Genomic DNA, 14,607 nt, shown 5'->3' with positions numbered 1-14,607 from the left:
GAAATCAGTGCTTCCCATGGGGCTGGAGCAATAGCACAGCAGGTAGGGCATTTGCCTTGCACGCTTTCGACCCGGGTTCGATGCCCAGCATCCCATATGGTCCCCCGAGCACCGCCAGGAGGAATTCCTGAGTGCAGAGCCAGGAGTAATCCCTGTGCATAGCCTGGTGTGACTAAAAAAAAAAAAAGTCACTGCTTCCCCTCTACTCACAGTCCTGTTAATGATGGTTTCCCAATCCTAACACCACACCCCTCACCCATGTGACCAACCCCCTCCCCTCGGACCCTGCCACTCCCCCACAGCCCAGTCCCATGGATGAAGTCTCCCATTGGGTGTCCCTTGGCCCTTTGTGGCTGCTGTTAACTCCAACGTCTGAGAGATTATTCTAGAACCTTCCCTTCCTGATGATGACTTCACCAGTGCCCTCCAGTTCCCTCTTGGTTGCTGCAGATTGCATGATTTTGTTCTGAAGACATCAAAGACATAATGCTTGAGTTAGTGCCTTTATAATATGTATATGTGTGTGTTTATATTTATACATATAATTTTTGAGTGGGGGGTGGTGTTTGGGCTGCACCCGGAAATAGTTAGGACTTACTCCTGACTCTGTGCTCAGGCGTCATTCCTGGTGGCACTTAGAGGACCGTACATAGTGCTGGGGGTTGAACCTGGGTGGGCGGCACCTTAACCCCTGTGCTCTCTCTCCGATCTTGTTACAATCTTCTTAAATAAACCGTTCAGAAATGTTCGCTCACGCTTATAAAAAAAATAATACAAAGTAATACCTAAATTAAAGCAATATTTTATGTTACTTTGTTTACTCTGGGTAAAGATGAACGCATCTCATAGAATAAAGAGTTTATGACTTCAAAAGCACACCAGCTACTTTAATTAAGCAGAGGGGAGCAGTTTAGTGAAAGGTTTTGAATTCTTAATGTAATATTTACACTTGCTGTTTTATTAATGAATCTGAATCTCTCCTTGTTGTATTTAAATTTTTGCGCACTTTTATGAGTGATTTTCCATGGGCAATACATTTCCACCTTTATTAAGTGAGCCCTTGGGAAAGTTTGCCTTGTCTTCCAGAGTGATTTAAACCGACCTATCAGTGACTCATTAGTTCCATACACTCAGGTACACCTGGAATATGATAATGCATAATTGTTATTATCACTTTTTACAGAATTAGGGCAGTCATACGACCAGTGGCCATCCGTTCACCATCACCAATTATGGGCACTATTTAAATGCTTGGCCTGCATTCATTAATATCACAGTTATTTAAAATATATGTTTTCCTTCCTATCTCCAGACTGATGTCTCTTGGGATTCTTACTTTTATGAAGCACCCAAGTAAAAACTATCCCTAGCTTCCGTGCATTTGTCCACTTCCTATGTGGAACTTCCCATTGGTTATTCGTCGATTGCCTCGAGCAGGCCCCGGTAACGTTTCCTTCATCCTAGCCCTGAGATTTTAAAAAAGTGCCACATTGGAGGCATTTTCAGGGTCAGGAGAATGAGACCCTTCATCGTTACTGGTATTTGGCATATTGGGTACGCCACGGGGAGTTTGCCAGACTCTGCCGAGTGGGCAGGTTACAGTCGGTAGCCTGCCAGTTTGTCCAAAGTAGGAATGAGATGATAAGATGTCATAATAAGATGTCGCGCGGCCCTGGTGCCCCTGGTGCCCTGGTGCCGTGTAATCCCATCAACGGCCCCATTGGTAATAGAAGTAAAAATGGAAGGAGGGTTGCCCAGTTACCCTGAGTGCGTCCCCGTCCAGTGGGTCACACGGCTGCCGCATCAAGCAGGTCTGGGAACCCCCTGAGGCGAAGGGAGCAAGAACCCAAGCCCCAGAAAGATGCTCCGTGCCAAGCGTGTGACAGGCCCTGACACCGAGCCAGGGAGAGGACGCAAAACAAACTTACCAAGAGCAGGGAGGAAATAATCGATCTGGGCCAAGTGGCTGGATCCGAAGCAAGTCTGAGGTTTCCGAGGACCGCGAGAGAGCAGCAGAATGGGGCGGCCGCACCCTATGGCGGGTGTCTCGCCTGTCTCCTTCTCTGCCTTGGGATTCTTCAGGGGGTCGGACACATTTGTTGTAGGGCAGGAGCTGGTTTGGAAGCAGTCTGGGTTTGGCCACTGTAGGTCTGAGGCTGTCATTTCTTGTCTTCAGCAGAATACTTCATCTGACAGCCTTTTTCTCTGTTTTACTGAGATAAAATTGACTTAGAGCTAACTGATTTCACATGGACAGCACATATTGGCAGTGAACTGTTGCATGCATATGGTATTGTGTACTAATCACACCAGGGCTGGAGCGATAGCACATCTGGTAGGGCATTTGCCTTGCACGCAGCCAACATGGCCGACCCAAGTTCGATTCCTCTGCCCCTCTCGGAGAGCCCAGCAAGCTACCAAGAGTATCTCGCCCACACGGCAAAGCCTGGCAAGATACCCGTGACGTATTCGATAATGCCAAACACAGTAACAATTGTCACAGTGTTACTGGGCCTGCTGGAGCAAATCGATGAACAACGGGTGGATAGTGATAGTGATGGAATCACACCAGTGTGTCTATTATCACCATTATCAGCACACATTTGTGCACCATTTATTATTATCATCATAGGTTTATGATCCTGTGTTTGTTTCAGGGAGTGTAACCAACACTTGACACACCATGCTTTACCCACAGTGGTACCCTCCTTCACCCATCTTGGCGACCACAGATCTCTGTTTCGGTTTTTACTTTTATTTATTATTATATTTTTTGCTTTGTGGGTCACACCCGGCGATTCACAAGGGGTTACTCCTGGCTCTGCACTCAGGAATGACTCCTGGTGGTGCTCAGGGGACCATATGGGATGCTGGGAATCGAACTCGGGTTGGCCACGTGCCAGGTAAATGCCCTACCCGCTGTGCTATCATTCCAGCCCTGTTTGGGTTTTTAAAGGTTCCACATATAAGTGAAGTGGTAGGATACTTTTGTCTTTCTGTATCTGCTATCTCATTTAGCATCATATCCTCAAGGCTCACCCTGGATGTTGTCAATGAAGGCTTTCCATCCTTCTAAGGTTGAATGATATTCCATAAGCGTATTTACACACACACACACACACACACACACACACACACACACCAGATTTTCATCCTCTGAAGAGCACTTTAGCACTTTGGTTGTTTCCATATTTAAATTATTCTTAGCAATCCTATGGTGAATATGAGGTGTGAATATCTCTTCACAGTCATGAGTTTGGATAGAAGTCAAATTCCTGAGTACTTCATTATTCTATGTCTGATTTTTTTGAGGGGTGGATATTTTTCTACAACGGGCAGACCAGGTAATCGTCTCCCTCACAATGTGCTGGACAGTGCCGTTTCTCCAATTTTCATTAGCATTTGTTCTCTCCTGTCTTTTTGGTGATAGCATTCTCACAGATAGGAGGTGATTGATTACTCACCGTGGTTTCAATTTGCATTTTTCTTTTAATATCTCTTATTATTATCGAATCACTGTGAGATACGCAGTTACAAAGTTGTTCATGATTGGGTTTCAGTCATGCAATGTTCCATCATCCATTCCTTCATCAGTGTACGTTTCCCACCAATTTCCCACCGTCAACATCCCCAGTTTCCCAGTTTCCCTCCTGCCTTCCCACCCCACAGCCTATCTCTATGGCAGGCATTTTCTCTCTCTCTCTCTCTCTCTCTCTCTCTCTCTCTTCTTTTGGGCACTATGGCTTGCAATGCGTGTACTAAGAGTTTATCATGTTTGTCCCTTCACCTCCTTTCATCACTCAGTTCTTGTTCAGAGTGATCATCCCGAGCTGTCTTTGGCATCGTGGTCCCTTCTCTATTCTAACTGCCCTTCCGCTGCCACCACTTGTGGCCAGCTTCCAACTGTGGATCATTCAAGGGTCAACTTGCAGTTTTTCTCATGTGCATCTTTCTACTTGCATGGAGCATCGAGTTTGATCCCAGACATCCCAAGGCACTGCAGCAACAGGAGCCGCAATGAAGGGACCAGGAGGGGAACACATAGAATTTTTGTTGGACATCAAGTATATCTCCATCACTGGGCAACTTTTTCCCCACCTAATTTGTCTACCTCTTTTCTCCCTTCCCTTCTTGGTAACCACTGTTTGGTTCTTCTAGTCTTAAAAGCTTTTTTTTTTTTTCTTAATTTGTTTTATTCCTTTCTGATCTTTAGCTGCCATGTAGGTATGAAACCATATGACATTTCTCTTTGGCTTCTTTTGCTGAACACAGACACCCTCTAGAGTCACCCATGTGGTTGCAAATGGGAGCGTTTCCCGTAACTTTTGTGTGGTGGGTGGTGGTTTTGGGGGGTACCCAGTGATGCACAGGGATCTCTCCTGGGGACCAAACCTGACTCAGCTGCACACAAAGAAAGGGCCTGAATTGCTGTACTCTGGCTGGCTCAGAATTTCATCCTTTTAAAAATTGTTAATTTTTTGTGTTTGGGACTTGGGTGGGGCAGAATCTGGTGGAGCTCAGGGCTGCTGACTCTGTGCTTGGGGGTCTCGTTACAGTATGGTCTGTTGGGGCTTCAGCTTGGGTCATCTGTGTGCAGCACATGTGCCTTATCTGCGGGACGATATCTCTGGACCCCAAATGCTAGCATTTTATTAAAGTTAATGCTATCTTTCTGCTTCTTTGACAAGTACAATCCCAGAAAACATTAACCAGACATATTTAATTTTTTTTCCTCCCGATTTCCAGCTGTGAAAATACTGAGTTTTGAGAGTATGTTTTCCTATGCGATTGCAGAATTGTCCGCTTAACTAGTCTTATGTCAGAAGCTGAAAGTTAATGAATAAGTTTTGTAATTTCTGTAATTTCTGTAATATAGGTGTGATAAAGAATTTAGCTTCATGATGGTCAATGTAAAGGTTGTGGTTTTTAAAAAATGATTTTCTTTTGGGTAGATAATTGTGGCAAGCATTTATAAACTTTTTTTCTGGATATATGCGTTTGAAGATCTTACGTGATTGCCTAACCATTCTTGAATAATGAAAGCTTCAAAATACTACGAATTTCTATGCCTGATGAAAATGAAAGTAATGTACATAAATTTAAGACATGTATTTTTTAAAATTTCCTTTCTCTCTCTCTCTCTCTCTCTCTGTGTGTGTGTGTGTGTGTGTGTGTGTGTGTGTGTGTGTGTGTGTGTTTGGGCCCCTCCTTGCTGTGCTCAGGGATCACTCCTGGCACTGCCCAGGACACTATCCATATTGGTTGCTAGGAAGTGAATCTTAGTCACGTGCAAGGCCAGCACCTTACCCACTATACTATTGCTCTGGCCCATATTTTTAAAATTTCTTATTAAAATGGCAAACGTTGCTAAAAATAATTTGGCAGGTGTTTTTATTTTTCCCATGTTAAGTCTTTCAAAACTTGAGCCTCTCGTATTGCTGTCATTTGAACAGGTGTCTCAATGCGTGTACCTACTGCAAAACCAAACATGCCAGAGGAAACTTGGCCAGTTATCCAGTTGATGAGCTAGTGGATAGAGCCAAGCAGTCTTTCCAAGGTAAGCGTTTCTAGAATCATCTCGAATTTCGCTTTCTTCGAAAATTACAGTAATCTTCTAAGTAACTCTTCCGTTTAAAGTATGTGCTCTTTAGTTTTCTTCAGGGTTTATAAACATTTCAGTGTATCTTTTAAGGTACACGTTACCAGATTCAATAAGAAAAGTCATAGACTTTCATATTAATTACTCTCATTTTAATATGGTAATGTATTTTGAACTTTTTCACCAATTTTTCGACTTCTTGGGAGGAAAAATGAAATAAATACATGACCCTCTAATGTATGTTTAGATTTTTATGAACTTAATGAAATCCCTTTCTTTTTCTCGGGAGGATGTTGGGGGGCACAGCCAGCAATGCTCAGGGCTTACTTCTAGCTTTGTGCTTCGGGGATCGCTACTCATGGGGCCATGTATGACTGTGGGGATCATACCTACCTGGATTGGTTGGTACAAGGCAAATGCCCTACCCCCGTACTATTTCTCTGGCCCATGTGGTAATTGTTGACCCTTTTGAAGGTAGAGCTAAGGAGATAGTTTATAATACATTCACACACTTACACATACACACACACACACACGCACACATGCACACGCGGTCAATAAAGATAACTCTTCCTGTTGCATTGGAGCTTTGTTTGACCGATAGAGAGTGTTTTGGTCGAATCCGAACCAGAATAATTCTTTGTGTGGGTGTCCAGCTACCTCTTGGTTTTGTAGCAGTGTGATTTTCTAGATAACTGTTTGTCCATATCATGATTTATCTTTAACATGAGTCAGTTTCTTTGATATAGAACAGCTTAAACCTTCAACTTCCTCTTCATCTTTGTTTATATATGTGAACATAACATTGTGTGTCTTTACACCCCACCTGAGGTACTTATTGTATTAATCTTGTGTGTTAGTCACCTGGCAGTGTACTTTTAGCAAGGAACTAGAAGTGTTTCTTTCAGTACTTTATACCCTGACATCAGAAACTGTGTGTTCCAAACGTATTCTTTCCTTCAGTCTATCTAACGTTTTGATCAGCTTGGTTTTGTTACAGGAAAATACCTTTCATTGATTTATTAAAACCCGATAACAATTTTTATTCTATTATCAGTTCAGTTTTCTCTATTCTCATTCAGGTAGTATTGAAAGAGAAAAAGAAACACATAGACTCTTACTACTGTTTGTCGCAGTTTAATTATTGTATCTGGAGAAAAGATGAAGTGGCTATCCTAAAAAAAAAAAAAAGGAGAGAGAGAGAGAAAACATAACAGAGCTATTTTGAGGATTTCTTTTCAGTAGGGGCCATTTGCCCAGAGGCCTAATCTATTTCAACAATGAAGCCTTTTCCTGGTTTGATCACTATGTATGTTTCTATATGTTTTTTGATTAGGAAGAGATCAAAACTAAACACTACATATTGGAATATGCATCTGTGTTTCTTTGAAGTGTTTTTCCACAAGAGCAACCACATATAGTTTAGTTTCGAGTTTTTTCTTTTTTTTTTCTTTTTTTTCTTTTGGGGTCACACCCAGCGATGCTCAGGGGTAAGTCCTGGCTCTGCACTCAGGAATTATCCCCGGCAGTTCTCAAGGATGCTGGGGATACCTGAGATATTGGATATATTGGATGCTAGGGATTGAACCTGGGTCGGCTGCATGCAAGACAAATGTCCTACCCACTGTACTATCACTCCAGCCTCTAAGTTTAGTTTTTTTTCCTCTTTTTACGCAGAAAATGTATTTGAAACATATAGAAGTGTTAAATCCCTTTTCAGAAAGTTAATATATTTTCTTGGCTCCTTTCCTACATGCACCTGTAATCTACACTAACATGCTAATTACCTCTTGACATAATATGAATATTTTATGCATATCATATGGTTTTAGAAGAAGAAGAGTGAATAAACATGTTTTTTTTTAAATGAAATGATTATGGAATTATTTCGAAGCTATCCAGTTTAGTTCATTTATTTTTGGAAATGTCCCCAAAGCAACAGAGTTGCAACACATTATGTGGTAGGATTTTAAATATTAGTTAACATGTCTTATCCAAGTGGATTGGGCCAGATATGGTGAGTGTCTCCAAGAATAAGATATTACCAATGATTTAGTGACTGCTTATATAGAACGTATTAGAAGAGATTTATTTAGTATCACTGTTATCCTTTGTACCCATATGACATTTTATTCCCAGTGATGGAGTTTTTTCAGAGTACAGCTTTTCCAGGGGCTTGGAGGACTGGTCAGTGGCTGGAATCAACCACAAATGTGGGTGGGACGGATGGTAGGTAAGATGGAGAAGAGACCAGTATGACAATAATAGCTGGGAATGATCACGCTGGACAAGAGCTGAGGGTTAAAAGTAGGTAAAGGGATATTCTTGATAACCTTTCAGTATCAGTATTGCAAACCACAATACCCAATGCGGGGGAGGGAAGGAGGGAGGGGGGAGAGAGAGAGAGAGAGAGAGAGAGAGAGAGAGAGAGAGAGAGAGAGAGAGAGAGAGAGAGAGAGTCCAGGGCTTAAAACACTTGTCTTGCTTGCTTTGAACCCCCATTAGACCCTGGTCCTGGTCCCCTGAGTATGGGCACAAATCACTCCTGAGCACAGAACCCAGGAGTAGCCCCTGACCACCGCAACACTGGAATCAAAGACCCAGCCCCTCTCCCCCCTGAAAAGGACTTGTTACTGAAGCTGAGGATATCTGAGGATATTTAAAATGAATCTCATATGTGAAACCCAATTTTGGGAAAAGTTTTGGAACTTCTATCACAGACATTGAGAACAAGAATGAAGTAACCAGTTTTCTCTTGCTTCTACGTCTGAGATTTTGTCTGTCTGTTTGTTCTCCGATCACCTCCTGCAGTGCTCCGTTCAGTTTGGTGCTGAGGGGTCCCTCCAAGTGCAGGTGAGGGAATTGCGAGGTGCCAGTAGTTACCTGTGTCTTTATGAGCGCTGGCCCTGAACGAAAATATCACGGTCCTCCCATTGTTCATCTATTTGCTCGAGCGGGCCCAGTAACGTCTCCCTTGGAGAGTTTGTTGTTACTGTGTTTGGCATATCGAGTACGTCACGGGTAGCTTGCCAGGCTCTGCCATGCGGGCTTGATTCTCTTGGTAGCTTGCTGGGCTCTCCGACAGGGGCGGAGGAATCGAACTTGGGTCGGCCAAGTTGGCTGTGTGCAAGGCAAACACCCTACTGCTGTGCTATCGCTCCAGCCCAATGAAAATGTATTTCATGAAAAATATCACTTTAGATAGGACTTGGGTAGTGAACATTACTTTTTTATTTCCTACATTTAAGAGATGCAAATCCATCTTAAAAATAGCCTTTAGTGCTCGCTTCGGCAGCACATGTACTAAAATTGGAACGATACAGAGAAGATTAGCATGGCCCCTGCACAAGGATGACACGCAAATTTGTGAAGCGTTCCATATTTTTGGGTACTCGAAATAAATAAATTAAAAAATAGCCTTTAAATCCCTCTGCACCATTGAGAATATCAGTGTTTCAGCCCACATTTAAAAAACTCAATTTGGCAACTTTTTTTTTTCCCCTGTCAAAGATACTGAGAGTTTAATGTTCTTACAGAGTTTCCTATGTTTGAACTTAAAAGTTGTGAAGAATAATGATGGAGTTCAATCTAACTCATACCCCGTATTCTGCATTTTATATTTCTTACATATTTATTTTGAATCCTTAAGGTTTCTGGGGGACCTGAATTCCGTAAGTTCTGTAGTGTCCCATTGTGAAATTACCTGTCCTGTGGTGGATAACACACAGTGTGGTTCTGTGTCAAGTTCCTTTTAGCGTGAATAGTCTGTACTTGCTGTGGAGAAATTTAGCCCTGTGCTTAAAGCCGCGCATCAGGGTGTGAAAAGTGTCCTCCCCCGGGCACTCAGGATAAACCAGAGTGCTAGACACTGTGTCTGATGGGTGAGGCCCTCCGTTCAATCCTAGGCACCCCATGCCCCCGGAGCACTGCCAGAGGAGGATCAGGGGAGGGCAGAGGTCTTAATCACAGCAGCAACAAAACAGCCCTACTTCTCTGCTTGTGGATGGCGTTTCCTCTCTTGTTTTCACATTTGTGTGTGTATGTTGGGAATGGTAGAGGGGTGGAGGGTGTATCCCAGGGGCTACTCCTGGCTCTGTGCTCAGGAGTGACCCCTGGCAGTGCTTGAGGGGTCAGTGGAATGCAAGGCCAGTGCCTTAACTTCTAGATTATTTCTGGAACCCTCTTAGCACTACAGCACTGTCCTCCCATTGTTCATTGATTTGCTCGAGCAGGCCCAGTAGCATCTCCATTGTGAGACTTGTTGTTACTGTGTTTGGCTTATCAAATACGTTATGGGTAGCTTGCCAAGCTTTGCCGTGCGGGTGAGATACTCTCGGTAGCTTGCCAGGCTCTCTGAGAGGGGCGGAGGAATCGAACTCTGGTCAGCTGGGTCAGGGTCAGCCGCGTGCAAGGCAAATGCCCTACCCGCTGTGCTATTGCTCCAGCCCAGGAACCCTCTTATTCTTTTTTTTTTTCTTTTTGGGTCACACCTGGAGATTCACAGAGGTTACTCCAGGCTCATGCACTCAGGAATTACTCCTGGCGGTGCTGGGGGGGAACCATATGTGATGCTGGGAATTGAACCTGGGTCTGCCGCGTGTAAGGCAAATGCCCTACCCATTGTGCTATCACTCCAGCTCCCCTTCTTATTCTTTTAATGACTATTGTGTACCAGAATCATACCATGAATTGTTTTTTTTTTTTTTACAGAAAGCCTAACCAATTGAAGATTGTGGATTTAGAAATTCCGAGTCTAAAACCCAGGTTGCCCGCCACAGGAAAGATGGTATAGGAAGGTCACAGTTTCCTTCTGAATAGAGTGTTTTTGCATATTCTGATATTTGTATGTTTGCGTGTGTATATATGTTTTGGCTCATACCTGACGATGTTCAGGGCTTCCTCCTGGCTCGTGCTTAGGGATCTCACTTGGTGTCGTTCCTCCCGGGGACCAATTGCAGTACTGGGGATGAAACCCTGGTCAGCTGCATGCAAGGCCAGTGCCTGGCCCTTGTATTGTCTCTGCAGCCCATTTATATTTTATATTTCTAGAAATAGTTTTCTTTTTTTTATTCCAGAGGTGAAGGATCACATCCACTGATGCTCAGGGGTTACACTCAGGGCTCTGCACTCAGGAATTACTCCTTGCGGTACTCAGTGGACTATACAGGATGCTGGGACTCGAACCCTGGTCAGTTGCATATGAGGCAAATGCCCTCCCCACTGTATTATTGTTCCAGTGATAGTACATAAGTTTCTTAGCAGCTCATATGTCCGGGGAGTATTTTGAGATGATTCTGCAGTGATCAAGAAGCCCTGCACATATAATATGTGGAATATATATTAGTTTCCTATAAAATATAATATGGTTTTTTCCAAGGTACCAAATCTTCAGCTGTATAAGTATTTGAGAGGGAACTTATTTATTCTTCAATGGATAGTGTTAAGTCATAATTCAGTGTTTTGGGGCAGGAGTGATAGTCCAGTGATAGTCCAGTGGGCCAGGCATTTGCCTGACAGGCAACTGCCTTGGGTTCAATCCCCAGCACCCCGTAGGCTCCCCCGATCCTGCCAGCAGTGATTCCTGAGTGCCAAGCCAGGAGTAACCACCACCAGGTGTTGCCCCCAAATGAAAATGAACAAAATAATGTTGTTGTCTTGGGGCCACAGGTGCATTGTTTTGTGGCCGACCCCATCTCTGCGTGGGGTCGGGTTCGATGATCTCCATGTATTCTCCACGTAGAGCCTGCGTCCAAGCTATGGACCACTCAAGCCTCAAGATTCGACTTTCAAGTAGGAACTGTCCCTGTTCTTTGACTATTTTTCTTTTCCTCTCACTTACCCCAGTCCCGTGGGTGGTTTCCGTGGACCGTTTCCCTCTCAGCCTTTCGTATTCTGGTGGCAGCTGCCTCGCCGTGTCCAGTTTGCCCGGGAGCTTCTGGGTATCATCTCAGCGTTTGAACAAACTGTTCAAAAAATCTGTCCCCACCGCTCATTCTCCACCTCTGCAGAGATGTAGGTGCTAAAAATTCCCGGGCACGAACAGTCTTTTGTGGGCCGCGGTTTGACCTGGTTGCGTTTTCGATATCTAGAACAACATGTCAAGCAGCGCCCAGGATTTTGTTGGGCCAGAATGAATTTACAAGCTGGTGTTTTCTCGGATATTTCTATTGATTTTTCTCCGGCAGCTAATCAATCAGTTTCAGTTGTCCAAGTGATGGAGCAAACCTTTTTAAGTGTGCCGGGTAAGTGGTGTGGAAACACCTTTCGCCGCTGTCTCTGGCATCAAAATGTAGAGATGATGGATGTGCCGTTTTGAAAGCTGTCGCTTGCTTTTCTAGATCTCATTTGTGTGTTGCTATTCCCCCCCACCCCACCCTCCTCTCCTCATAAATCTGGAACCCTCCCCCTCCCCTCAAGATAAGTGGCATAAACCGTTATGGAAAGGTAAATAAATGAAGATGAAATATTCCGCGTTGGGAGACGCTTTCTTGATGCTCAGTGATCTCCGTCTCAATGCTGGAAGTTTAAAAATGGTATTGTTTGAAGTCTCGCAAAGAAGCCGTTCTGGGGTGTGTGTAAGATTAATTAGGAAATGCAGCTGGACCACATGGCGTCCTACCCTGGCGGAGAGCGGCCACATTTGATTGATTGATTTATTTTTCTGGTTTATGAAGTTCAGATTGTCGAGATGCGCTGTTTACATCAACCTACATTTGACTGAGCTCTTTTGATAATCTTCAGGGTGTTTGATTTTGAGCCAAGATCACAAAAGGTCCAATAATTGCATCCTGGTAATTCATGTGACAGTTAATGTAAATGCTTCTTTTATCTTTTCGTTTGTGCTGTGTTTCGGTGAAATTGAGGAATCGACCAGAGGGTTAATACTGTTAATTTACATGTTTTACATTTTCAACTTTCCAAAAGGACTTTCGGCGGCATCCATGAAATGATTGTACTTAATAGAGCATGAAAATAAAAACAGTAGAAACTGCTGCCTTGTGTTTTGATAGAGGAAAAATAATTTTATCAGCTGGTAAATCCTGGCTCTCCAGATGAATAAGAAAATAGGTGATTTACATAATTTAATGTGTGTAAAAGCAAGCATATTGTTTAGATGGAGAAATCTACATGATTCTGGGTTCAGGATACTAAAAATTAGTATTTTTATGCATGTGCTTCTAGGAACCATTTCCGCAGTGCAATAGAAATGGCCTTAGCTGGTGGTACAGAGAAATTTACTGTATAGTTTTTCACATGGCCTTTCCTTCTGTTCATTCTTACAAAATCCTAAATATAAAATTAAAATGGGAACTGGGGAGGGAAAGTCCTCCTAAGCAGTGTTCAGAGGGCCTGAAGGCCACTTGGCCACACTTGGTGAGGCTTTGCCTATCGGGCTGGATGGCTCAATGTTCAGTCGTGCTCTGGGGTCCCTGGGGCCATCTGCACCCCCCAAGGGGGACAATGTAGAGTATCAGGGCTCAAAGTTTGGCTATGTAGTGCTGCCCCAGACTGTCTCCCCAGCCTCTGAAGTGGAACTTTTAGAAACAGGTTTAGTGGGGGCTGGAGAAGGTGTGTGTGGGGGGGGGGGTGGGGGGGTGGGAGAGCTAAGTGCATGTTATAGGCATTGTATATAAGCCTTGAGAAGGAACATTATGTCTCCCTGGCAGTGCAGGGCAGCCCTCCCTTTAGATGGACATGGGCAGGAAATAGCAGGACTGCTGACCCAGAAGTGGAGGCACCTGAGTCCTTTCAGACATGTTGCTGGTGGTTGTGGGCCGCAGTAGTAGCTTTGTAAATCAATGCCAGAAACTTCAACACTATTGCAACCCTATCACCGGAACTATAACTCATATATATATTTTTAAAAGATTTTTTTAAAGCCTGGCAATCTACCCGTGACGTATTTGATATGCCAAACACAGTAACAAGAATCTTGTCTCACAATGGAGACATTCCTGGGCCCGCTCGAGCAAATCGATGAACAACGGGAGGACAGTGTTACAGTGTCTGTCTGTGTGGTTTTGGATCACACCCGGTGATGCTCAGAGGCTGCTCCAGGTGGTGTGCTCAGAAATTACTCCTGGTGTTGCTTGGGGACCAGATAGGATTCTGGCCACATGCAGGGCAAGTGACCTAGCCGCTGTGCTATTGCTCTAGCCCCCTAAGGTAAATTCCTGATGATTTGTTATCAGTGAATGTTTGATTTGTGTAACTGTTTTTATGTACCCATATATATGGGTTTGTGTAAAAATTTCTCAGGCCAAAAAGGTGTGAGAGGTGGGGAAAAAGAAAAATCTAAGAAGCCTTACTCTAAAATTCAGAAAATTGGGGGCTTCTGGAAACACCATTAACATGTCCACCCCTAGAAAAGCTAAAGTATGTTGAATTATTCACAGCTAGTCTATTAAAAAAACTTGCAAATATTCAGGTGTGTAGTAGTAATAGTAGTAGTAGTAGTAGTAGTAGTAGTAGTAACGGGATCCTGAGAAAACAGATGGAGTATAAAAGGTCGAGAGTTGGAAGGTAGAGTGAGTCTTCATTTTCCTCTCTGAACTTCTTGAAACCTTATTGCACCTCAGAAAAAGCCACACCTCACCTGGGCATTAGACACGACATGGAATTTTCCCTGTGAGCCTGTCTGCAAGGCTGCTGGGAGGTCCGTGGCAGGGGGGCCTCCCTTTACCACTCAGACTTACATCCTCGGATTCTCTTATTCCTTGTTCAGACGTGCACCCCAGCCCTCAGAGCGCCACTCTCTGAAGGGATTTCCTGGAAGTCTATAGTGAAAGCTCACAAGTACTTATGACGCTAGAATCTGGCCTCCCTGCGGTAGCCGTGGAGAAGCACCCAGGAAATCCCATATTCCGAGGCTCTGTAATCACAAAGCGGCTCACACACATTTCTGAAGATGCTTCAAGTGTAGGGCAGAGCTCAGCATTTGTATTATTTGTATTTCTCATCCTTGAAAGCCTTATTTTTGTGTAGGTTTCATTATGGTATATGTTCAT

General features: G+C 43.8%; 1 protein-coding gene and 1 non-coding gene across 2 annotated transcripts in view; both read left to right on the top strand.

Annotated features, from left to right (window-relative positions):
* Positions 1 to 14,607, top strand: part of CDKAL1 (CDK5 regulatory subunit associated protein 1 like 1) — a 691,294-nt gene that overhangs the window by 294,345 nt on the left and 382,342 nt on the right. The window contains exon 9 of the mRNA XM_056132368.1: positions 5,454 to 5,557. Coding sequence (XP_055988343.1) covers positions 5,454 to 5,557 — 104 coding nt within the window. The remainder of the gene's footprint in view (positions 1 to 5,453; positions 5,558 to 14,607) is intronic.
* On the top strand, positions 8,879 to 8,985 carry LOC130040518 (U6 spliceosomal RNA). The gene has a single exon (XR_008795002.1). It is a non-coding gene; the product is annotated as a U6 spliceosomal RNA (small nuclear RNA).

The sequence above is a fragment of the Sorex fumeus genome, unplaced genomic scaffold (assembly GCF_029834395.1).
Source record: "Sorex fumeus unplaced genomic scaffold, SorFum_2.1 ptg000094l, whole genome shotgun sequence".
Classification (NCBI taxonomy): domain Eukaryota; kingdom Metazoa; phylum Chordata; class Mammalia; order Eulipotyphla; family Soricidae; genus Sorex; species Sorex fumeus.
Note: the sequence above shows the minus strand (reverse complement) of the source record. Positions and strands in the feature narration are given on the sequence as shown.